Raw genomic sequence first — 26,991 nt, 5'->3', positions numbered from 1 at the left:
GAAGAAGGCATGCCCCTCAAATCAAGGGTCATCCAATGGCTGTGTGCAAACCCTGATACACAAGAGGTCTAACCTCAGGCTTGAGATTTGTCCTCTACACAATGGCTTTGCTTTTGGAAGGTGCATAGGGGAAGCAGTTAATGGGCATCCATGACTGGTGTTTACTCGGTGCTTACAAAATGCCTTCAGTCATTGGTATGCATTGTGCATACATTCCTGCTTTAATCTTCCTCTTGTGTTTTGGTTCTTATCCAGTCACATGGAAAAGAGTCAGTCAATATTCTCTGAATGAATGAATGCACAAATTCCCATTTTAATGGAAGGCAAGGTGTAGAGAAGTGAAGTAACATGTCCAAGGTCAGATAACCGGGTAGTAGAGGTTAGTCCCAAATGTTTTCTCAGTCCAGAAATATAAACTCACACTATTGCCTCCTTGAGGTATAAAACACTGGCTTTGAAGATGTTAGTGTATGTCAGAGTCACTCATCAGGATTATTTGAAATGATTCATGATTCATCTTGGGTCCACAATTCGTAATGGTTAATTTTGGGGTAGGGCCCAGGAATCTGCATTGTAAGAGGCTTCTCCAGGTGACTTAGAGGTGATATGATTTAGTACATGCAAATCTTTCTACACCTCCAACTACAGGCAGACCTGTCTACTTTTCTGATCATAAAACCTGCATTTGGCTAGGGGTGACCATGGACTACCCCCACTCTCAGGATAGGGTCCTTCACCCCACCCACTGCACTCACCCTGCCTGAGTCTCAGAGCCTTGAATTTTTAGACACGGTACCTGCAAGGCCAATAAATTCAGTGCCTTCATTTGTTCAGGTTAAGTACATTTCATCCCAGAAACATGACCTTGTGAGATGGTAACTTAAGTTCGACTTGAATGCAAGTCTCCTGAATTGAAGGACTCCCACAGACTAAAAGTCTTCTGGTTGCCACACCGGTTTCCATGCTTCCACCTGCTATGTGAGCAAACTTGCTTAAGTAGGGTAACCCCCAAACTGGAAAAGGTTGACTACAGATGCACAACACCTCAAAACAGCCATAGCACTTTCTGGGGTATAACCTTATTTGCTTCTCTCTGACTCAAGAAGGGGCTGGTATTATCATTCTTACTTCACACATGAAGGTATGGAGACTGAGCAGGGGAGTGGCATGCCCACAGTCACACAGCGTCCTGTTACCACTCAAATCTTACCTTTGAGTCTCACCCTCTTCTCATTAGAGCCATGACTGCCATAATCAGATGAGCAATAATGCCAGGACTAGTGGATATTCCTCTGTCTTCATTTTAAGAATTGGACTTTAGACCATCAGAAGGTTTGCCCGTGAGCCCTGCTAATATACCACTGCCAAGTTTCTAGGTGAATAAGACTTTCTTCAGGAAGTTTTCCATATGTCCTCTCCTGTTGAATTATGTAGCTAAAGGTCCCTCCATCAGAAGTCTCACCCATTGTCTTATGATTGTATGGTTCATTAATTTCCTTCCCCAGATGACTGGGAGAGCCCAAGGACTCTCTGCAGATGTCTTATTCATCCTTCATCCCTCATGTCCAGCAAATGTTCTTTATACAAGCAGGAATTCTTTAAATAGGAACAAATAGGACAGTGTAGAGCCAGAGTATTGGTTCCTCTAAGAACAAAAATGGTCAACTATAGCCCACAGGCCAAATCTGGCCCAGTGTCTGTTTTTGCAAATAAGGCTTTATTGAAACACCCATGCTCATCTTTTTTTTTTTTTTTTTTTTTTTTTTAATGTATCACCTATGGCTGCTTTCAGGTACAATGTAGGCATTACAGCCCCCAAATTCAAACTATTTCCTATATGGCCCTTCAAGAAAAAGTTGGCTGTCTATCTAGGTGAGGTGCAAACTGGAAAGGAGATGCAGGCATTTCTATTTTCACAGTATATTTATTAGTATTTTCATTTCCTGGCATATATTTCCACCCCTCCCCACCCACCAGTGCAAAAGAAATGAGCCTACTGATGAATAAATAGGATTTGGAACTCAGAAGTAATCTGAATCATGTCAGCAATTTACAGAAATTGTGTACATGATGAGACGGGATTCTTTGTCAAATGTCTGTGAATAGACATATTAGTGCTCACAAAGAATGATATCTTCACATGTCTCCGTGGATACTGGGAAAACCTCAGCCATCCTAGAACAAAACCCTCAGAGTACTTGTCTCTTTGTTCCAAGCATTTATATAAAGAAAGCAATAATTAGTAAGGAAAATCCAGGGATTTTCGCAGAGATCAGTTCCATCTTAAATTCATCACCAATTTTCTGCAACCGAATTATGTTCTCAGCAGTTTTCTTAGGCCCAGGAAATTAGCATAATGTGTAGATTTGCCATTTGGTTAAATTAAGTCTTGCATAATACGTTAGGGGGAAAAGATCTCTGAGCTAGGCGGATTTGAGGATTCACTACAAAATATGAACTTTTTTTTTTTTCTTTTTGAATTGATGTTTAAATTCGGCCTTGATTTCTGGGTGGGATGGGGAATTAAAGGAAACCAGGGGCTAAGGCAGGGTGTGCAGAAAGCTGTAAAAGAGTCTCTTCAGGAGAGGAGAGTGGGGTTCAGCAAGAAGGGGCTGCCATCTCATTTGGGCTGGATTCTTGCTGAGCTAGCAAATGAGAGGTCTCATCATAATGATGTCACCAAAGAACTTGGGTATGGGGAGGTCATTAATATAGAGACTCCTGCCTGCTCCTTATCTGAGATTTATAAAGGTGGGGGCTTGCTGGCAGAATCCGAAACAGCAGGATGAGGAAGAGCTGTCATGGAGCATGTGTACGGGCTCCTGCCATCTGCTTCCTAGGGTTGACCTGACTCTTGAGAGAACGTGACACTGAGAGGACAGGGAGGAGTTCTAAGGATGTCCAGGAAGCCTGATGCTGAGGGAGGAACCCCTGTCTAAAAGGAGAGTCCGGAGCATTGAGGACCACCCTCAAAGACATGGGTCTCTGGGCAATGATGGAAGAGGATGGGACAGCTGGTCACTACTCCAGGTACCCCAGCATGTGGACACCTCAGGCTCCACCACAACCACAGAAGCCTCCCGGGCAGAAGGGCTCCCGCACAAATGAGAGAGAAAGCAGAGACACTTGCTTCCCACCACCAGGAAGACTCTCAAGTCATTGGACATCCTCTGCCTCCTCGGTCCCTTTGTCCCTTCTCCCAACCCTCAGCCCCAGAAGAAAAAGACCCAGAAGGGACAAAGGAAGATGGTCCCACCCATGGGCTTCTTCCCACAGACACTGAGTGCTGGCGTGGTGGGGGTGAAGGGGCAGGAGGTGTCCCCCACCCACAGGCCCGTCAGGTTGCAGGTCTGTAGCACAAGGAAGAGACTTGGAATCTTACCGACTTTGGAAGCTTTAAAATGAACCAGACTGAGATCAGTTCCAGCTTAAATTCATCACCGATTTTCTGCAACCAAATTATGCTCTCAGCAGTTTTCTCAGGCCTGGAAAATTAGCATAATGTGTAGATTTTTCCATTTGGTTAAATTAAATCTTGCGTGATAAGTTAGGAGGGAAAGTCTTTGAGCTAGATGGAGTTCAGGATTCAGTATAAAATATTAACATTTTCTTTCTTTTTAAATTGATGATCAAGCGGGTCTTGATCTGGGGTAGGGGGTTAAAGAAAACCAGGGGCTAAGGTGGGGTGTGGAGCTAGCTGCAGGAGAGTCACTGCTGAGCAGCAAGAGTGGGGTGCCCGCAAGAGTGGGGTGCCCACAAGAGTGGGGTGCCCACAAGGGTGGCCAGAAACGGTTGCATCTTCTTTAGATGTCATGAAGGAATTAGACTCAGGAAACTGCAATGCCACACTCTCAACCATCCCGCCACACTGCCTGCCATCTTCTGACTGAGCATCCTGAAAAAGCTCTTAAAGGTAGCCCCTATGAACCTCAGTTCTTTTATCATAAAATGGGGACAGATAATAGAATCTTCCTCTGAGTCACAGGTGATGCAATAGAATATCATACCTGCAAAGGGCTTGACAGAGTGCTAGTTGTTCAATTAATATTTATGAAGTGACGACCAGGTGTACTAGATGTTGATCATTGTCATAATTATGGGTCAGGAAGGGCACTTACCTGCAGTGAATTATTTGGGGTAGGTGCTAATAATAGTATTCCTTTTTCTCTAGATGAAGGGACTGAGGCCCAGGGAGGTTAAGTAACTTCCTCCAGGTCACACAGCTAGAAAGTGGTAAAGAGCCGAAATCCCAACCCACATAGTTTGGTTCCAGAATCTGTAAATGTTTATTGTTATTACCAGTAGTGATTTCCAACTCCTTATTCCTAGAACTAAAAACTAAACTTTGAATGTGAAATAATGAAAGAGCATTTTATAGAGCCTTATTATTCTGCTCTCTGATAAGCAAACACCCATCCCCGAACCCGCCTGCTATATTCCCAGGGACTGATCGATAGAAGATGCTCAATACATATATTTTGAATGATTGAATAGAGAACATGTGGCTTCCAGCCCAGTGAAACCCCTGTCCCTCAGCTGTTCTCAACCTGTGGGTCTCGAACAATGAAAATACACCCTGCATATCAGATATTTACATTACAATTCATAACAGTAGCAAAATTACAGTTATGAAGTAGTAATGAAAATAATCTTATGGTTGGGGGTCACCACAACATGAGGAACTGTATTAAAGGGTCACGGCATTAGGAAGGTTGAGAACCACTGCTAGGACAAAGCACCTTTCCTTAGTCCCAATTTCCTTAGTTTGAAAGTCTGCTTCAATGACACTGCCATGGACTGAATGCTTGTGGCCCCATCCCCCAAATTCATGTGGTGAAGCCCTAATCTCAAGGTGATGGTGTTTAGAGGTGCAGAGTTTGGGAAGCAATCAGGGTTAGCTAAGGTAATGAGGGCAGGATGCTCACGATGGGATTAGCAACCCTGTAAGAAGAAGAATGAAGAGAACCCATTCTCCCTCCACCATGTGAGAACACAGTGAGAAGGTAGCAAGGCAGAATGCGAGCTCTCACCAGGAAGCGAATATGCAGACACCTTGATCTTGCACTTCCCAGCCTTCAGAACAGTGAGAAATAGATGGCTGTGGTTTAAGCCAGCCAGTCTATGAGATGTTATTATAGCAGCCCAAGCAGACTAATACAGACACCTTAGCAGTTCATCTCCTTTACTGATGTGTTCAACACGTGGCCCCTTGCATGCTCATCCTATATATTTAAAGAGTACAAAGTATAACCAGGGGATTTATCAGGGCTTCTGTGCCCGGCAGCCTTATTCCTGTCTGAGGAATCTTCGTCATTCCAGCAGGCCTTGAGTGGAGGGAAATGGGATGTTTTCTTAAAGCTGTGTCACCTGGCTGCGGAATCAGCCCCTTGGAGCGAGGAAGGAGGCATTAACTCCATCCAAAGCTGTGTGATTAACTTATTTGTGTGCCTACGGAGCTAAAATGAAAACGCAGGAAGCTGGGTGCATCTGCATGAGCCCCGTTTTGTAGCCGGATTGCGGGCAAACCCGAGACGTGGGTTTTAATTCACATTCCCTGGGCTTACGGTTATTATTATTTTTCATGGAAAAATAACTTTGCACAATCTTGCTCCATTTTCCATGGAGAGTGTGCAATATTGTCTAATGCAGGGGATGAGGTTGATTTAGTATGCATGATTTACTCGGCTTCCCCCCACCCGTTTCTTTGGTTCTTTGTACACACTCAATATAGTTACATTTTTTCCTTAGAACATATATATTTTCCCCCTGAACTTTTCTCGATTGCTTTTTTATCAGGTTTACAAATCAAATCAAATAGGTATATTGCAGAGCTCTGTGATATTATTTTCTGAGCTTATAGTACAATGTATTGAATTATGCCGGTCCATGCTTCGCTCCTGCTATTCTCTGCAGATTGAGAGAGAGGGACTGTGGGCCCCTCAAATTCACTTGGCGCCCGGCATTACGGGCTAAATCAAGACCGCCATTCAGGCTGCAAGAAGAGACCGAGCAAGTGTTCGTTACACAAATCAATTTGGTCCAAAGTTCATCGCAGTGGGTACTCAACCATCGCTCACATCGTATTGTCAGCTTAATCAAATAATGCCTCAAAGACACTCACAGCTTTTCTTGCGGAGAAAATCGGTGGAAGAGGGAGAAGCAGCTGGCACTTCAAAAGTACACTTTTTATTTATCACTAGTAAGGGCTTTGTGCATGGAGAGAATTAAGCCTGTGGGAGAGGGAAGATCCTGAATATTCAGTAGGCTGATGGGGGAAACTGTGCTACGTTAGCATTGCTTCTTGGGTGTTGGGTAAAACCCAAGATGCTGGGGTAAAGAGTTGCTGAGTCGCTACTATGGAGCTCAATAAAAGGCTTCGAAAATGCATTCAGGTCTGGCCAGCGTGGCTCAGTGATTGAGCGTTGACCTATGAACCAGGAGGTCACAGTTTGATTCCTGGTCAGGGCACATGCCCAGGTTGTGGGCTTGATCCCAGTGTGGGGCCTGCAGGAGGCAGCCAATCAATGGTTCTCGCTCATCATTGATGTTTCTGTCTCCCTCTCCCTCTCCCTTCCTCTCTGAAATCAATAAAAATATATTTTTAAAAGGAAAATGCATTCAGTATAGTGTGTCTTTGGGATGGTCATATTCTAGTAGGACAGACAGATAAGTAAAGTGATAATTTTTAAAAATTGGTGGTTAATAAGTGTTCAACAGAGGTGAACACAGGTCTGTGGGAGCTCCAAGGAGGCATCTGAAGCAGTCTGGTTTGGTTAATTTTTCATTGGTTGATGGTAATAGGGCCCTATTCACAAAGCTTATTCTAGCTCAGCCCAGACCTAGAGCACAGGTGGTTAGAATGTCAGTGAATCTTATTCCTCTGTAAGAGAGCTTTGCACTTGCCTCCTAGAGCTGGGCTGTTTGGACCTTCCAGAGATTCTTCACCTTGACCCTGAAAAGAGTCCAAGGCATGGAGTTACACATCCTAGGTTCAATCCTGGCTCTGCCGTCTTTTTGCTGTGTGAATTTGGACAGGTCACCTAACCTCTCTGAGCTTCAGCTTTCCAAATGGTTAAGGTAATTCAGTGGGATAAGGTATGAAAAATGCCCAGCAAGATGCCTGGCTCACAGTAAGACCTCAGCACAATTTTATTTTAAATCCCCTGCCCCAGACCTGTTAGGCGATTCCACACTGAGCTGATAAGCTGTCAGTGGATGGTGGTATTCAGTATCAAATGTATCAACTCAGAGTAGGGGAGGGGCAAATGCCTCCCACAGCAGTATGCTTATCCAGGGGCCCATGCCTATGCATCCTCCAGGGAGTTTGCAAACTTCCTGAAATTCTATACAAAATTCAGAAGTATGTGCATTTCCCCCCAGGGAGTGGTCCACAGCTTTCATAAAATCCTCAGTGTGTCCATGAGCACAGAAGTAGGTTAAGAAATTATCTACAGGCTAAAGAGAAATACCACCAATGACAATAATAACAAGAATAACCATAGCAACAAGTCGCAACTGCCACGGGTAGAACCAACCGCATGACAGGCCCAGGCCTATAGACCTGCTGTATGTTATCTTCATTCTCACAATACATGCAAGGAAGTTATATCCCACACTGCTATCATCATCATCATCATCATCATCATCATCATCACTTACTCTTAAGGTAGAGTTAACTCCCAAATAATCATATTCCTCATTTTGAAGCGCCCTATCACTATGGCCAAGGGGAGACCTTTCCTTTCTTCCTTTTTCTTTCCTTTCTTCCCTTTTAAACCCATTCTCCGCTCCCATCTTCCCCCTCCCCACCAAGACACCACCCCTGTGAAGGGACAATGGCCGTCAGAACTTCCTGAACTGATGAAAACGTTGCTCTGTACCTATGCTTTCCAATTAAGGCCTGAGGGTGGGTGTTCACTTCCTGTCGCTGTCACAACAAATTGCCACGTCTTAGTGACTCACACAACGCAAGTGTGGTGCCTGACAGTTCCGGATGGCAGAAGTCATGCATGAGCCTCCCCAGGCCAAGTCCAAGGCGCTTTCAGGCTTACATTTATCGCTGTAGCCTCTGCACAGGACCCCTTCCTTTGTGTGTATGGCTCCCAGAGGCTGCCCTCCTGTTTTTTGCTTCATGGTCCTCTGCTTCTTCCAACTCGGAAGCCAGCATGGGTGGGTTGAGTCCTTCTCATGTCATATCTCCCCTACCCTGGCTGCCGTCTCCCTCCCTCTTCCACTTGCCAAGACCCTGTGACTCCGCTGGGCCCACTCAGTAATGCAGGATCAGCTCCCTACTTCCAGGGCAGTTGATTAACCACTCAGTGCCATCTGCAACCTGAATCCCCTTTGTCCTGCAGAGTAACACATCCCCAGGTTCCGCAGATTAGGGCATTGGCATTGCTAAGGGCCCTTATTCTGCATGCCACAGGCATCTTTTGAGCCCTTGACATATGGCTGGTGTGGATATTTGATTTGATTCCACTGTAATTTAAATTTAAACACTGATACTTAATTCAGTTATGAGACACCTTTTAAGTTTTTAAGTATGTTGTGAAAAATCTTGAAATTTCACTGTCAATTTTTCAAACCCTAAATGTAATGTCCATTTGGAGATGATGAGCCATAAGTGCAAGTTATACACAAGATTTCGAGGACTTGGCACAAAAAAAATTAAATAAATAAATAAATAAGGATGTAAATTATTGTTTATATTGATTACATATTGAAATAATATTTTTGATAAATTGATTCAAGTAAATATATTCTTAAAATTAACTCCACATGTTCCTTTTTACTATTTTAAAACATGGCTTCTAGAACTTTTTATTTTTTTATATCTTTGTTTTGTTTTTTCCTTTTTATTGAATTTATTAAGGTGACACTAGTTAACAAAATTATACAGGTTTCAGTTACACAATTCAACAACACATCATCTGTACACTGAATTGTGTGTTCACCACCCAAGTCCAGGCTCTGCCCATCACCATTTATCCCCTCTCTATAGCTTCTAGAAAATTTTAAATTGCAGATGTTCCTCCCTTTTTATTTTATTGGCTAGGGTTGCTCTCAAGTGTTGATCAATTATCCTTGAGCTTTATCCAGTGCTGTGTTGTGATTACATGCGTTTTTAATTTTCATCATGGAGGGGAGAAAAAAATAGTTTTCTCTCTACCTTTTTAGGTTCTCACATGAGATCACACCCACCCCCACAAATAACAGAAGTTTACTAAGATGCATACCTCCTCCGTCCATGGGAGTTACCTAGGAAAACCGAGCAATCCTCAAAATTGCCCAAACTACCACCTTCAACACAATCTCCAACTATAGACAAAAGATGTTGAGGGGCGGGCACCTATGGGAGGTTATGGGGAAAGCACCTTAAACAAGGGTAAGGCTGTTATACAGATTTAAGTCAGGCCTTCTCCACTGATAGAAAGTTCTTGTAACTTAGGGTCATGCTCACTTCTGGCCCAGGAGACACCCTTCCAAATGCAGATTCCCCTGATCCATGTAAATGCCCCCCATTGCTTTCAGAGCTTCTCCTGTGTCTGTTTTCTCAAAAATAATCAGCTCAAAATGATCCTTACAGAGGTGTATTTCAGGGTGGCATAATTTGCTTTTCATCATCAAACATAATTTGACACAATTCTTGTTTTATTTCTAATCATTGCCCCTCCACCCCCACACTCAACACGGTGCTTCCACATCTCTAATTTCTCTCTGAATTCTAATTTGTGCTGACAACTTGACCACGTGTCACTCCTCCATCCTTGTGACGGTCACCGACAGTGCTACCAGGAACCTGAACCACACACAGCTCTGTGATGGGAATGTTTGATCCCTGCTTGCAGCTGAGGAACCTGGAGCTCAGAAGGGTTTAAGGAGCTGGGCTAGCAAGTGACAGAACTGGAGTGTAACTCTGAGATGCTTCCACTCCGGATACCTGGTGGGTCATCCCCAGGAGGTGGCAGGCAGGCGAACTCAGCATGTCTACACCTGCTGAGAGAGAGGACCCCCACGGGGCGGGGCCAGGCCTGGAAGGCACATACTTCTACACAACTATGCCTGTTCTCTCCAACAGTCATCCCTGGATTGGTCGATATCAAAATCCAATTTCACTGGGATTAGCCTGGGGATGCTCAGAGCTATTCATTGAATTAGGAACGATTATAGCAGAGGGAGCCCCTCGGTTCTTTATTAAGGTCTTTGTGGGAGCACTAAGTGATCTGCAGGAGATTAAAGCGCCAGTGGTGTTTTCTTAACATTTATAACCTACGCCGATGTCCGGGGAGTTTGTTTATTAGGAAAAATTCTGTGGCACAGGTCCCGCCTCCTAATGGGGGCCTTTGAACTGGGCCGGGCCAGAGCCCCAGCTTGGCTTTGCCATCCTGAGCTTATTCGGGAAACTCCGCCAAGTGCTGCCAGGAAACCCACCTCTGGAGGTTAATGGACGACCCTTCCTTGGAGGGTCCTGCAACCTGCCCTGCGTGATGGGCAGGCTGCATCTCAAGTCCTCCGCATCCACCACCTCAGGAATAAAGAGCACCAGCTGGTGGTTATTGATACTCTTACAAATAATAATGATCGCCTGCCAGCATGGCTCAGTGGTTGCGCGTCGATCTGTGAACCAGGGGGTCATGGTTTGATTGCCGGTCAGGGCGCATGCCCCATTGTGGGCTTGATCCCCAGTGTGGGGTGTGCAGGAGGCAGCTGGTCAATGATTCTCTCTCATCACTGATGTTTCTATCTGTCTCTCCCTCTCCCTTCCTGTCTGAAATCAGTAAAACAATATATTTTTTTAAATAATGATAATGCCCCCTGTTGATGCATAGGGCTTAATGGTCCCAAAGCCTTTGATGCCATTACCACACTCTGAATGGTCCCAGACAGATGAAACTTTACTCTATGCATGTGTAAGGAGGCCCGGAGACATGAAGTCAGCAGCTCTGTAGCTCAGTCAGAGCAAAGCCAAGCCTGTTTATTTACCCCTCAGATATTTACTTGAGAATTTACCGTGTACTCTAGGTCAGCGGATTCCATTGGTGCAATTTTGTCCCTTCCCCCCTCCCTGCAAGGGACATTTGAACCTCAGAAGATATTTTTAGTTGTTCCAGCTCAGGAGTGTGGCATGGGCACTGTGGATGGAGGCCAGATGTTTCTGAAATCCTCCAGGGCACAGGAGAGCCCCCATCAAAGAATCCAACAGCCCGCGGTGCCACCCGTTCAGTCCCTGAGACACTCTGCTCGGCGCGGGGTGGGGGGTGGGGGGGACAGTGGACATGCCCACAGTCCACCCTCCTGGAGTTCACCTTCTGGTGGGAAGGCAGCCACTGTACAGATTTGCAGAAGCGCATGCCATGGAGGTAGGAAGGTGGGGGAAATCGGTGAGCGAGGAGAGCCCGCCAAGGTGCTGATGCAGCTGCCTCAGGTCACGCGGCCAGAGGCGACCTCCAGTGGGGGATGTCTGAGCAGAGACTGGCCTCTGACCTTCTCCTCTCCCAAACCTGCTTAGAGGAGCATTTCCAATTCAGCTGGGTCCCACTCTAGAGCCAAAATTGACTTTTAAAAGTCAGACACAGGTCAATCAAGGGTTCTTCCTTCAGCAACGGATTTTCACTAAGTCCTGACATGGAGCAGCCTTGGGGAAGGCACCTGGAAACCAGGGGGTCCCTGCCTTTCAGAAATACACATTCTACACCATCGGTCCCCTGAACACGTTTCTTAGCTCTTTCACAGTATTTTCTTTTTATCCTTAGAAAGTTCACTCCATGTCTTTGCCATCGGATTCAACAAGCTTCATAGGAAGCTGCGATGGCTTAACCCCGTGGTCGGCAAACTGTGGCTCGCGAGCCACATGCGGCTCTTTGGACCCTTGAGTGTCGCTCTTCCTAAGCCTTAGGAGTACCCTAATTACGTTAATAATAATGTACCTACCTATATAGTTTAAGTTTAAAAAATTTGGCTCTCAAAAGAAATTTCAATCGTTGTACTGTTGATATTTGGCTCTGTTGACTAATGAATTTGCTGGCCACGGCTTAACCAGCTGTGGGCAAACTACGGCCCGCGGGCCGGATCTGGCCCGTTTGAAATGACTAAAACTATTGAAAAAAAGACCGTACCCTTTTATGTAATGATGTTTACTTTGAATTTATATTAGTTCACACAAACACTCCATCCATGCTTTTGTTCCGGCCCTCCGGTCCAGTTTAAGAACCCATTGTGGCCCTCGAGTCAAAAAGTTTGCCCACCCCTGGCTTAACCCATCTGTGGGATGTGTGGTGCTGGACTCAGGGAACCTGCAGACATGCCCTGGTCCTTAGAGGATGTTGATGGTTTGGGAGGCCGGGGGAGGGCTTCTCAGCCCAGCATCCTTGCATCCAGGTGCGGAGAGGCAGTCTGCCTTGCGAGCCTGGGCTGGTGAAGGGAAGAATCAGGCCTCTTGTCCACTTTGGGAACTCATTAAAGTGGCCAGTGTGACAGATGGGAGCCTGGGGTAGCGCTGGCAGGAACGGACATTCCCTTCTCCTCTTTTGGACCTGGTTTGAGGCCAGCTCCTTGGACAGCCTCGTGCTGCCTAATGTGGTTTGAAGTACACTCACTCCTTGATAACAGCAACTCACTGTACATCCACCCGGGGCTTGTTTATAGGGCGCTAGTGGGTTTAATGGAGGCTTTAAAAAAGACGTCCATGTCCTGGTTTAATAGTGGCTTTCAAAATATATCTCTGTGTCCTGACCTTCGTAAACCTGTGAATGTGACCTTATTTGGGAAAAGAGTCTTTGTAGATGTGATTAAGGATCTCGAGACGAGATCATTCTGGACTTAGGGGGAGCTCTAAATCTAGTGACCACTGTCCTTATAAGAAGAAAAAGGCAGAGGGAGAGTCGCATCTCAGACACATGGAGGGAAGACGGCCATGTGACCTTGAAGACAGACATTGGTTGGAGAGATGCAGTCAGGAGACACCAGAAGTCGGAGAGGCGGGAAAGGGTTCCCTCCTGGAGCCCTGGGAGGGGCGTGGCCCTAAGGCAACTTGTTTGTAGAGTTCTGGCCCCAGAACTTGAGTGATTAAACGTCTGTTGCTTTAAGCCAGCAAGTGTGTGGTCATTTCTTAGGAGACTAACAGAGCGGTGTGAGTATGTTTTCCCTGCAAATTCTCAGGAAAAGGGACAGAGGAAACTCACACCCAATATTCTCAATATGAGAGTCGGTAGGGCTCACTCCCGCAGGTCTACCCCCGAAATGGGAGGCTGTGTAGTGACTGTTGCCTTCCCATTGCATTTGATCCTCACTGCAGTCTAGTCCTTTGTGTTAAAGCGCACTGCATAACCAGACATGCTCAGTCTGAAAAAATTTTTTTTCCCTGTTTTTCTTTTTCAACCTCTGGATTCCCACATCCTTTCAAGTCCATTCACCCACAATGTCTGAAAACCCTTTTTTTTTTTTACATGTTATCTTTAAAAATTACTATTAACACACAGGTATTCCTACATAACAATTTTTGGGCATTTGTATATATACACACGCTACAAAATGATTAATTGAGCGTTGTATGTTTTTATCAAAGGAAACAACACAAAGATTTCTCCAAAGTCCTGTTTGACTAAAGATGATTAATTTTAATTTTCTCATGAGCAGCGTAATGCTATTAATCATTTAATATGTTTAATCATAATCTCTGTAATTCCTAATTAGGTTTATTAAGCTGAAACATCCAGCAGTTATGCACAAATCCAAATCTAAGTTTCCTTCTTGGTAGGAGGCTATGGGAAGGAGCTCGTTGCAATTTGCATTTGAACAGCAACTTCTAACAGGAGGGAAAAAGTGGACAGGATGTTCCAGTCTCAGCTGCCGCCTCCGCAAACTTAAGAGTACTAAGATCCTTGGCCACTCCGAAAAGTGACAATCCCATGATTCAAGGACATGTTCACCTTGTGGACATGTAACCAAATCTCACCACGAGAGGAGAAAACATGGATCCTGTTTTTGTTTGGGTATCAATATTTTTCTTCCATGATTATTTGATGGTGCACTCCTTCATTCTTTGTTTATTCATACACTCATCTTCCATTCACCCCTTCAGTCAGTGAGTCAGCCGGCCATTACACAGGCATTTGCCATGTGTCTACCGCGGCTCATGTGCTGGTCATGTCACCCTGCTATGATCTTTATGTGGCTCTTCAGAGCTTGTAGGGTGAAGTGTATACTCTTGCTCACAGGGTCATCCATGTTCCAGCCTCTACCTGTCTCTGCAGTGTGCTCTCCTGTGCCTCCTTTATACTCGCCCCCTCTGGCCAGGGCCAGTGAGTTCCACATGCACTTCCTGAATCTCTGTGTCTTTGCATAAGCCAGTGGTTCTCAACCTTCCTAATGTCGCTACCCTTTAATACAGTTCCTCATGTTGTGGTGACCCCCAACCATAAAATTATTTTCCTTGCTACTTCATAACTGTAATTTTGCTACTGTTATGATTCATAATGTAAATATCTGATATGCAGGATGTATTTTCATTGTTACAAATTGAACATAATTAAAGCATAGTGATTAATCAGAAAAACAATATGTAATTATATATGTGTTTCCTGATGGTCTTAGGCGACCCCTGTGAAAAAAGGGTCGTTCAACCCCCAAAGGGGTCGCGACCCACAGGTTGAGAACCGCTGGCATAAGCTTTGCCGCCTGCTGTCACAGGGCCAGTCCCCGTCACCTCTTCTCTTAGGCATCCCCCACTTCAGACTTAACCTGCAGAACTGGTAGGCCTTGTGGAACCTCCAACAGTGTTGTGTGCCCCTGATTTAAGTTTACTTGGTCTCCTGGGATTTGCTCTCCTCCCAGCATTTAACAGTGATATTACAGATGACTCTTTCTAACTCTTTGTCTAGTCCTAAAATGGGAACTGCATTTTAAGACCAACTTCCGTGTCTAGTGTATAGTAGTTGCTCAGTAAAGAGGTGTTTCATAAGCAAATAAGGACCTTTCTTCTTTGTTTCCTGAGAGGGTCTCTTTACATCTCTCATTGGATATTTTTTTTTAAAATCATCATTCTAAAAAAACGCATTACATTTTATTTATTGACTGTACACCATGAACCAAGAACTCTGCCAAGCAGGCATACGTTATTGTGTTCAATCTTCACAGAGCCATTTAAGGTATGCGGCGTTCTTACTGTTCATTTTCCAGACTAGAAAACTGTCACCATCCTCCTCCTTACTCACTCCAAAAGCATATGCATAATTGTTGTTGTCATCATAACATTGCACTTGGGAGTGGACAAAGTCATCTGGTAGGGGGCTTTGGATATGAAACCAGCTTGCAAAGTAGTGTGCCAATCACCTGGCGGTCTTGACTTCAAACTGCAATTCAGGATGTATAGGATGGAGAATAATGAAATAATAAATGAAATCTGCCAGTTAATACCAGAGTTGACAAGAAAGCCACTAATTATGCTCATGTTATTTTGGCATATATCTATTTCACTTTGTAAAATTGTCTTTATTATTTTACAGCTGGCTGCCTGCATTGATAGGTTTTGTCTCAATTATATGCCACTAAATTGCGTGTAAGTAGGTGAGGACGATTCCTTGCTCATAATTTGATGAGCTTCCACATAGGTTTTTCCATCTTGGCCTCAGAGAAGCAGGTATCTGACGTGGATGGCATCTACTGCCACCTGCAGGCAGTATGTGCTAATTGCAGGGAAAGTAAAAATGAAGCACCTCTGAAATGTTGAAACTCTAGAACTCAGAGTATGGGCATGGCTACAATGATACCAAATGTTACTGTGACTTTTCTCCTAAGTTCCTGTTTATATAAGGGTGTCAGTGTAATAGCATGTGATGCAGGCTTTTATTTGGGAGGGGTGAAATGGGAGGCAGGTGAGCTATGCTAATAATGTGACATTGTCCACACCAACTTAATGCAACGTTCTGCAATTCTGTGTCTGCTTGCCCCATATGGAAGCCACTAGCCACATGTGGTTACTGAGCACTTGAAATGTGGCTAGTGTGACTTAGGAGCTGAATTTTATATTGTATTTAATTTGTTTACATTTAAATCGTTATATGGGGTAAACTATAATGGACAACACTAGCCTACACAAACAAGAAACAAAAGTTCAGCCCTAACCGGTTTGGCTCAGTGGATAGAGCGTTGGCCTGCGGACTGAAAGGTCCCAGGTTTGATTCTGGTCAAGAGTATGTACCTTGGGCCAAAACCGGTTTGGCTCAGTGGATAGAGCGTCGGCCTGCGGACTGAAGGGTCCCAGGTTCAATTCCGGTCAGGGGCATGTACCTGGGTTACGGGCATATCCCCAGTGGGAGATGTGCAGGAGGCAGCTGATCGATGTTTCTCTCTCATTGATGTTTCTAACTCTCTATCCCTCTCCCTTCCACTCTGTAAAAAAATCAATAAAATATATTTTTAAAATAAAGAAACTAAAGTTCAAACCATAAAGTAAAATAAAATAATTTAACTCAATCAGCTAGCTATTTGGACTGCAGAATACCAAATGGCCTTTTCAAATGTTTTAGTATATATACTAGTATTTTATCTGCACAACCTCAACAATTATGTAGCTGTATCCTAAGATTTTGAAGAGCCATGAGTAAGGGATCCACCTTCTCCTGCCTTTATGAGTCCTATCCCCTGCCTGATGACACTTTTCTCTGACAGCCTGTTAAAATTCCCTTTAGTGCTTTTCTCCTTTTGCCAGCTCCATATTTATTTATTTATTTTTATTTATTTATTTATTTTTGTTGTTAATCCTCACCCAAGGATATTTTCCATTGATTTTTAGAGGGAGTGGAAAGGAGGGGGAGAGACACATAAAGAGAAACACTGATGTGAAAAAGACACATGCTTGGTTGCCACCCACACACGCCTGGACCAGGGCCAGGGATCCAGCCTGCAACCGAGGTACCTGCCCCTGATGGAACTGAACCCTCCGCTCTTCAGTCCTTGGGCCGACACTCTCTATCCGCCGAGCCAAACCAGCTCTGGCCCATATTTATGTATTCATGCGGCAGTCTCCCCCCGGGGAAATATGCTCCGTGGGGACAGGGGTGTTTGCTTTGCTCACTGTTAAACCCCACCTCTAGGTCCATGATGGGCACTGAGAGTTCAGTAAACTTTTGTTGCAAGAATGAGAACCACTCAGCAGTTCCTTCCTGCCTTTATTCCTCTGCTCTGGCATTTTCCTGCCATGTAGGGGATGCAAAAGCATTTTGGGAAAGAGCATTTGGGCCCACTCAGAGCCTCTTTGCTTTGCTCTTGTCCTTTTAGCAGACAGATGACGCAGCGCCGACGGATGGCCAGCCCCAGACACAACCTTCTGAAAATACAGAAAACAAGTCCCAGCCCAAGCGCCTGCACGTCTCCAACATCCCCTTCCGCTTCCGCGACCCGGACCTCCGACAAATGTTTGGCGTAAGTACCGCCTTTCTCCCCTGCAGCGCCTGTGCAGGGGCCAGAGCCCTGCCCTCCATGTAAGTTCTTGCTATTTATAATACGACGTGAGACGTTTAAAAGGGAGGATTTGAGGTCCTATTTTGTGGGTATATGGTGGTTAGGCTGGTTATATGATTTTAGTATAAATTTCTTTGCCTGTGTCCGCCATGTTTCCGTTTTGCCAAATGGTCTCTTACTAATTAGTAACTGAAATATCAAATGGAAAATTAACTCTCAGATAAATACACTGCTGAAACAAGCCCATTGGTGATCCCAAATTGAGGGGCCCAAACCCCATGTCATGGCTAAAAAATAAACATCATGTTTCACCTTGGTTCTTCTCTCGAAGGCAGTTGCCAGATTGTCATGACGAATTCAGGCACACCTCACCCTTTCCCAGGCACTGTGCATTGAGAGGCCTGACGCAGCTGTAGAGAATAATCAGTTCTAATGCTTCGTTAAAAGACAAAACAGAACAAAAGCTAGAGGCTTCTCAGTCTGCCTTACATCCTGCAGTGTGCACCCTCCTGGAACCCGTGGTGAGGGTTCAGAGGTCCCTATTGTGGTGATGGATGCGCCAATGACAGTGTGGCCCCTCACGATGGTGAAATGCAGACAGAAGTCACACCCACCCAGAGAAAAGAAACGATAGGGCTGCTTCCTCGCGGGGCATCATGACCCGGACAGTATTTCTGGACAATATCTGTCCTGCCCACCTTGGGAATGGATGAACTTGGCATTTCCTTGGGCTCAGTCTCGCCAAAGGACAAAGCTACCGTGGGCTTGGATACTATTCAAGCCCAACCCGAATGCCTAGTTCTGGGCAAAGTAGCTCTTATTGCCCATGTGGGAAGGGAGCTCTGGCTCACAGCCCTGTGACTGTGGGATTCGCGTGCACCTTTCATTCCTTGAACATGCACGATGTTTATCAAGTGAGCGTCTGACACAGACGCGGACCAGGCATCCTAACATTGAAGACACCCAGACTTGAAACCTGACATTTCAGAGGAAAAGGTCAGCTCCTGCACTTTCATCTCTCTCATTTGATAATAACCTTGAGTTGAGCCCTCTCTGACTGTTGCAGAGCAGAGATACCCTCAGGCACTTTCGGGTCAAAGATGACTTTGAAAAGTGCAGAGCATTCAACGTGAAAGTGGAGGTTAAGTGTGTAAAGCAGCCAGGCCAGGTCTGAGTGACGGGAAGCCAGGGGCATCAGATTCCTTTCACCACAGCAGGTGAGGAAGCCGTCTTGCTCTTCGGCCCATCATTACTCATCAGGTGTCACTGGGATGTTGGCTTTGAACTCGGTCCTCTGGTTGGCCATCAGGTGCTCCCTCATGGGGTCGCTCATTGCAGCACACCCAGTTCCCACCCCCTGAAGGTGCTCTTCACTCCATAGTCTTCTTGGTTATCTTGAAAATTCCTGGAGAGGACACTGCTAAGTTGGAGAGGCATTCACAATACCCACAGCTAGAACTCCCGAAGAAGGGATCCTGTGTGTGTGTGAATATTTGAACTTCTTACCCTTACAGGGGTAGCAGGGCAGGTGGCATGGAGCAAAGTCTTGGTGTATTCATTTATTACCTTATAAACCAAAAGATCCATCGTACTACCAGTTGTCAAACCTTGATGGAAATCGACTGGTTTCATAGCCACTTTTTGTAAAAGTCAACATTGTCAAGCAACTAGCAAGATGTCAATCTGACAAGATGATAGATACACTTACTGTTTATGCATTACGAAAACACAGCGTACATTCAGTAATATTAAAATGCATTTTGCTGATCACACACAGCATCTGTGTCCATTTAGAAAAGTAGGCAAGATTTTTGTTATGGAATTCATCCATAAAGAATTATTGCGTACATGTGGATTCTGGGACTCTGCTGTAAATCGGAGGCCTCCTTGTTTTACAACCATCATTCTGAAGAAATGGAATTTTAACACTAAAAAAAAAAAAAAAAAAAATACCAACAACAAAAACGTCTATCTTTCCTAGCCAAACGTTGGTGGTGGCCAACCTATTCCGGTTATCTGATACATTTAGTGGCATAAATCCCTTTGGAAGGCATCTGAAACAGTCTGATTGGCTTCCCAATTTTGATCCCAGTTTGGTATTTTCCAGGGCACATGGACATGAGACAGCTTCTCTCCTTTCGGTGGGATATGTTGTCGTTGTCCCTTCACTTTGGCAGGAGCTACAGTGCGGGTAATGATGGAGGAAAACTCTCACAAGGTCTCTGAGCTTTTCTCCCTTGCCTCTTTTCCTCAGTGTGGCCAGGGGAGATTCAGACTCCAAACACAACAAGACAAAAAGCAGCCTCCTTTCTCAAACTGCGGACAACCTGGCCATGTTCATAACAACTTCATCATTCAGTCCTGAAGTTTGCAACCGCTGTGGGCTTAATGGTGACCACAAATGTCTCGCATTTTTTTATTATTATTTTTAATTTGTGGCTCCAGTGCCTCCTTATTGCCATTCTGGTTATCTTTTCTTCCACATGCTCTTCATATTCTGCACTTTCTCCTCTTTTGGATGCATGTGTTTCCGTGTTTGGCATGAACTTTTCTAGCTCATTATAGATAGATTTCCTTTTGTATTTAAGATGGAGCATTCCTGGGCCTAGCTGCTGTGTGGCCACATTATCCAAAGTAGAAGTCCTCTTAAAGCACCAGCAGGGGTGTGAGTGAATGGCTCGAATATGTGATCAGGACCTCGGTTCTGGATGTTTCACTGGAAGGAATCATTGGTCCTGGCCTGGCTCCATTCTTCTTGAGCTCTGTCCTCATTTCAGACATCATTCATGAGCCTGTACTTCCTCTACATTGAGTTCTTGATGATCCCATTAAAGAAATGTATGGACTTCCACACATTAATTATAATATCTTGCTCCTGAATATGAAACTTAATTTAACCTAATATTCAAATGTTAAGCATCTCTGGGTTTGGGAAGAGAGAAGTGATTATAAGCTATCCAGATCACGGATACAACTCATTCCATCGTAGAATTATTTTCAGAAACAGCTGCTCAGTGAGTTCAGGTTTCAAATTTGCACAGGACCCTTGATGTCACAGCCTTGCTTTCGTTATCAAAAGACAGACTCACTTGGGCATGCACACGATCTACTGAAGTCTCTCTTTATGGTCACCAAGAAGCAGATCCCATGACTTTCAGAGCACGCAAAAGCAGCTTTCATGATCACCTCTGCAGCAATAATATAGAGTGAGAGAGATGCCTGCACTTTTAGTGTTGACAGGAATTCCATCCACTGCGATATTATAAGTAGTGAAGCTGATTTCTTGGGCATGGCAGGGTGCCTCCTCGGTCTGCATTCTAAGCATGAAGCTGACCCCAAGAAAACTCAGAGGATGCCTCTCCTTAGCCTCTCTGTACACTTTTTGAACTAACCTTTACTTTCATGTTTCATGCTGTATCCATTGACCATCTTGCACAGTTTCTCAGAGAAATATTATTTGATCTGAGAATGTCTACAAATGCCTGCGACAGATTTGCCCACGTGCGTGCCTATAAGCGCCTGGATTTCCTTCTGGATGCAGCCATCCAGGCACCTTGTGTGGATTCCGAGATGTTGTTGAATGCCACCCAACATTGGTGTTGAGCAAACAAATGCTAGTTATGTCTGCGAATGAGTCGTGTCTGTTTAAACTGAAAATGTGCCAGCTGTGTTTACATCATTAGTACCAACTTCCCAATTAAACTGTTGATACTATAAATATAGTACACAACTGTCTCAGCCGTGGGGCTGACATCAGCATTCTTCTCAAGGCTCGTTTCCTTGGCTCTGAGAATCATCAGCCCAAGGGTAGCAGCCAAAGAGGCAACCAGTTGAGACCATTTCGGGGCATATTGGTGTCATCATTTTATTTGGGGAAAGACACGTGCTAAGATACTTCTCCTTTGATTCTTTCTCCAGGAGATCTTATTTTAAGGAAGTGTTTGTGTGTTGACTGCTGAGAGAATGTTCCGTAGCTGACGTTTGCTTCATGGTTTGGAAAGAAGTTCTTTTCAAGCTTCCCTGTCCATCCATGCGAGTGCTTTTGGGCCCTTCTCTCCGAAATACACATAATAGCATCTGTGTGGACTGACTTTTCTAAGTTTAGGTCAAAGTTAATGCTTCTGAGGCGCTCACCCAGCTGGAGGATTTCTTAGCTATGAGATTAAGTTCACCTTTCAATGGCAAACCCTTCGCTTCCAAATCTGAAAGTTTTCTTTTTCTGTTTTTAATGATTTTCTTTGCCCGAATCTAGGGCACTCAGAATGCTCTGTAGAAGAGTATTCTCTTGACCGAAAGACTGAGCGTCCAGAAATGGCAGGGTGAGTTAGCCGCATGCTTCTTGGTGTTTCCGCTGTACGGGCAGGCCTCATTTACTGCACTCCGCCACGTTGTGCTTTGCAGATAGGGCATTGTTTTTATAAATTGAAGGTCAGAACCTCCACCAGCAAAAAGATTACGACTTGTAGAAGGCTCAGATGATAGCATTTTTTAGCCAATAAAGTATTTTTAGTTAAGATATGTACATTTCTTAGACATAAACACTATTGCACACTGAATAGGCTACAGTATAGTGTAAACGTAACGTTTATATGCACTGGGAAACACAGAAATTTGTGACTTGTGTTATTGCTATGTTTGCTTTATTGCCTAGGTCTGGAACTGAACCTGTACATGCTAGCATCCTTCCATCTCCTTTCTTAGTTGAGCCTTGTCTTCTTGATGCCTTCCTGTCCTTCTATCCTTTGGGAAGTAGAGAAGTGCTTGTGTTCAACAAGAAAAATTCCGTTCTATGATGTCCTTCCTGGGTACATATTCTGAGCAATGGGCATATTTCAAAGGCACAGGATGACATAGCTTTGGGTTTCTTTTTCTTGTAGTAAGAGCTATTTTCATTTCAAAGTTTTGAGCTATTTCTATTGCTATAGTGGAGTGGCCTAGAGTATGCATATGTTTTTCTGTCTTTCCCAGTAAGGTAGGATAGTTTGTATGTTTCAGTGGATAGCCTCTGTATGTTCTGAATATTTTATTTTTCTTGAATGTTGGTAGGACCCTCTTGCCACTCGCTCTCAGGGCCTCCCAGCATCCTATGCAGATGCTCCTGGTCAGGCAGGTTGTCCTCAGTAATCTGTGTTCAGCTGGTTCCTTCCCTGTCTCACTCCTCCCTCCAAACCACTCTGTTCCCTGCTGCAGAGAGGCTGCTCCATGCTTTCCACCCAGGGGAGAGACAGAATGCAGAGTCTCCTATGGTAATAAACGATGCAATAAAAACCAAGGCTGCAGAAGCAAGTGAACAATAGGAATGCTCAAAATAAAGGGTAAAGAGATGGAAACAGGACTTTATGGTCTCCTGTTTATTTTTAATAACATGAACATTTGCTCTCCTTCTGCATCAGGGTAAAATTCCCATCTTCTTTTTCCCTGGGCCGCGTCACCTGCTTGCATGCCACCCTCTCCCACCTGCTCTCAAAAGTCGCCCACTCGACTCCATGTGAGTGAGGAAAACTGACAGGATTCCAAGGTCAAGGAGAAGGGTTTTGGAGCATCAGATGCTTCTGGTGTCAGGGTGCACATTTCTTTTTGTCTTGAAAGTGTGAATCAAGAATTGCTTGACATCTTTCTCATGAGGACTAGGAGCTTTAGCAAATGAATAAAAAAAATACAAGATATGCTAGTTGAATTTGAAGTTTAGATAACAAGTGTTGCGTTAAGAATAAGTGTATCCCCAGTATTATTATTTTCAGGGAATAGTTATTCTGGAAGACTTGAAATTTAAATCTACGTAGGCATCTGTATTATACATGACTGTCCAATTTCTTTGTCATCTGAAGTTCTGTTCCTAGACTTGAGTACGTGGAATTGCCTCCGCTTTTTATAGAGCACATTCATGCTAATTGTCTAAGATATGTGTGTTTGTTTAACAACATGGAGAATCATCTGGAGAGAAATACATTTCAGCCCGAGGTCTAATCACAATTGTGCTGGTGTGTGGATTCTGACTGGGGTCCGGGTAGTGGATCTTGCTTTTATCTGTTTATACTTTACTTGTCTTACATGGCCTGGCTGTTTTATGGGGGCTTGGGATCAAAATCCTCAACCTCATATTCCGCTTGGACATTTTACTACCCAAATCCCACTTCTTCAGGGTTTTTCTCCTGTGATTAGTGGAGTGGCCTAGAAGGGTCGGCAGATACATTAGCCATGTTTAATCTTTGCTGCTCAGTGCCTGGGAAAGCCATCCTGCACACATAAAGAAAGGAAAATAGAAATAACCTCTTGATTACCTACTTTGTACCAGGCAGGCCCCTACCCTGCTCTCCCACTCTGTGAGGCATGGAAATAACATGTGTGCTTGTTTTTTCTCTTGGTTCAAGGGCACTGTTTAATGACAGCACAGAATAAAATGCAATATCCTTGTATATTAAAAAAGAACAGAAGATTCTGTCGTGGGGTACCATTACCAATGTGCATAATATGATTTCCTCCATTTTTCCTCTTGCTTATAAAATATTTCTATTTCTTTGCAGCAATTTGGTAAAATCTTAGATGTTGAAATTATTTTTAATGAGCGAGGCTCCAAGGTAAGCAACTTAATTCACTTTAGAATCGTTTAGCTTATTGTAAAACGCTTGTTATGAATAATGGGAAACAACTGCACTGTTTTAATCAGCACGTGGTGAAAATACCCTTCATGGGGAATTCCTTTCGAGACCACTTCCGGTTTCCAAAATCGTGGGGAAATGCATTGGGTTCAGTTTTAAACATAGAAGGGGTAATTTAGAATGGCTGTTTTAGATCTGTCTACCTATTTATAGATCAAGTTTCCAGAGGAAAATTACCCATGCTTAAAAAAATAATGTTGTTGGTACATTTTTGTTTTTCAGTGATAATTATGTTCTTTATATTAAAAAGTGAGTTGATAGTCTCATGATCAGGTAAATATGTGATTATTCTGTATTAATAAAGTGCAGTTATTTTCCTGGGTTGTAGGGGAGAAAAATTCGTATACACCAACCTTTTGAATCTAGTTTTATTCATCTGTGTGCTTATTACCAGTTCACATTTTGCAATTTGCCGCTGCTTTGATTTTGTTTTTTCTAGGAAACCAAATTTTAAGTGGATTTTCCTAGAGTGCACAGTATTCATAAAAATCTGTGGTTATATGAATAGGCTCCAGCACTTTCAAAGTGGAAATATGTTGGGATAGAAAAATAAAGGCCGAACTCTTCCAAAGCATCCCCTGTTCAGCGGTTACCTGCATGTGGTCCCCCAGCCGGCACCTCAGCATCACCTGGGAGCTGACAAGAAATGCAAATTCTCGGGCTCCAAACCCGATCTAGTGAGTCAGAAACTCCGAAAGCGGGGCCCAGCCATCTGTGCTTTAATAAACCTCCCAGGCCTATTATTAACGTCACAAACGCCAAGTGTTCTTGTTTTAGGCAAATGCCAACGCTTCCTCTGAAGGCGCAGCGCCCTCTGCCCACTGGTGTTTTGTGGGTGCGAACGTATCCTCCTTCCACCCGCACCCACAGGGAACTCAGGAACCCCGTCAGAGTCTCCTGGAGGGAAACAGCGCCCTCAGCATAGCAGCAGAGACCGAGGGGGAACGGGAAGATGCTGTAAGAGCAGCGCATTGACCTGAGCAGCCACACGGGAAACACATGCAGTAACTGGGCTGTTTCCAGACAAACGGCCCACAGGGCCTCAGGGAGCTTAAGCTCCCTTCTCCTCCCCTCTGCTGACTGCGAAAGTGGGGGTTGAAAGAACATGCTTACAATTGACAGTAGCTAAGTATGTAAACAGCCCAAGTGCCCATCAGCAGACGCGTGGGTAAAAAGCTGTGATACATGTACACATGGAATACTGGGCAGCAGTGAAAAAGAAGGATCTCTCACCCCTTGAGAAAGCATGGAGGGACCTGGAGAGTATTTTGCTGAGTGAAATAAGCCAGTCAGAGAAAGACAAGTATCACATGATCTCACTCATATGTGGAGTCTAATGACCAAAATAAACTGATGCATAAAATAGATCCAGAGGCAGAAGCTTAGAACAGACTGTGGAATCTCAGAGGGAAGGCAGGGGAAGGTGGGTGGGTAGGAAGAGATCAACCAAAGAACTTGTATGCATATATGCATAACCCATGGACACAGATAATAGGGTGGTGAAGGCCTGGGGTGGGGTATGAGGGCAAGCTAGTAGGAGTCAATGCTGGGGGGTTGGGGGAGCAGGGAGGACAGGGGGCATATGTAATATTTTCTACAATAAAGATTTAATTTTTTAAAAAGTCATATCTGGAAAAAAAAACACAGAAAGTGATCAGCAGGTACAGAGAGATACTGATTTTAGCCCATCACTCCCCTCACACAGGCAATTTGGGACAAGTCAGTATCCAGGGAGGGCTTCTCAGAGGAACGGGTTTGTCTAAGGTAGCAAGTGCCAGCCTCTTGGGAACAGTGACCACGTCTTCCCCACCAAGTAGACATTTGCATTTATCATCCCCTGGACAGCCTGTACCCCTCGCTCCTGCGTAGATTTAGTAGTAACTGAATAGGATAATGCCATTGGCATTGAGGGAAGAAAATTCCAGTGTCCCCCTCTCCACAGCCAAAACGACGTTGTGAGTTGCCAGCTGAGTCAGATCCATCAATCCATTATAGTCTCTATAATGTTCTGCTAGTTCAGGGACCTCGCCACTCTATCATTTCAGACCTTTTGCCCTCATTCTTGTACTGTGTCAGCAGTTTGACCTCTAGGCTCGGGGACAGAGAAGTTAGCGCTCTTTCTGCTTCTCATATGGAAGTCATCACAGGGACTACGTCTACCCCTGCAAAGCCAAGTGCATGAATAGAAAAATGAGCCCAGTGTCATCCTTTTCACTCAAGATTGAGGTACTCTGGGCAAAGCAAAAGGAGAGGACCTGAAATGTTGGCCAACTTCCTTCTCATCTAAGCCTGTAGCTCCACTATTTTTGAAGTATTTAATTTATACTTTGTTTGGTAACTTTTGCCAGTGGGAGAAAGCTATTTAATTCCTTTCCAGAGCTGTTTTGGGACATTAGAAGAATATCATTTGCTATTTTGAAAGTACAATGGCAGTGCTATTTTTAAGACTCTTCGTCATCCCCATGATTAGCCTGTCTCTGGGGCTTTCCGAATAAGACCACTTAAGTGGGCCTCATCCAGACACTGACTTTGTGGAACTGCTTTTTTTTTTTTTTTTTTAATTTGGAAACATCAAAAATAGCCCCTCTCTGTCTGTGGGTCTGCTCCCTCTCAAAGACCCGGTCTGGCCTGGCAGGTGTTGGGGCTGACTGTTTAGGTATGGCTGAGAGTCATGGAGAAAGTCCATTTGGGATCTGCTAAAATGGGGACCGTGGCTCACGCAGGGATATTTTTCCTACTTGACATTATCCTTTATGGGGAAAGGGCCTATTTAGAAGAATGTTTCCATTTCAATGGCTTGAAAACCTGAACCGCTATTATGACCTCATTTTCATCATTGGGTGCTGGAGGGGCAGCCAGCAAGTGGGTGGAC

General features: G+C 44.4%; 1 protein-coding gene across 50 annotated transcripts in view; it reads left to right on the top strand.

Moving 5' to 3' along the window:
• RBFOX1 (RNA binding fox-1 homolog 1) overlaps window positions 1–26,991 on the top strand; it is a 2,169,222-nt gene that overhangs the window by 2,018,962 nt on the left and 123,269 nt on the right. For 47 of the 50 annotated variants that reach the window (XM_081089185.1, XM_081089163.1, XM_081089189.1 and 44 more), the window contains 2 exons: window positions 17,278–17,421; window positions 23,985–24,038. In XM_081089185.1, the coding sequence (XP_080945311.1) occupies window positions 17,278–17,421; window positions 23,985–24,038 (198 nt within the window). The remainder of the gene's footprint in view (window positions 1–17,277; window positions 17,422–23,984; window positions 24,039–26,991) is intronic. The other 3 variants (XM_081089153.1, XM_081089187.1, XM_081089190.1) reach the window with 1 other exon arrangement.

The sequence above is a fragment of the Myotis nattereri genome (assembly GCF_964212035.1).
Source record: "Myotis nattereri genome assembly, chromosome: 4".
NCBI classification, from domain to species: domain Eukaryota; kingdom Metazoa; phylum Chordata; class Mammalia; order Chiroptera; family Vespertilionidae; genus Myotis; species Myotis nattereri.
Note: the sequence above shows the minus strand (reverse complement) of the source record. Positions and strands in the feature narration are given on the sequence as shown.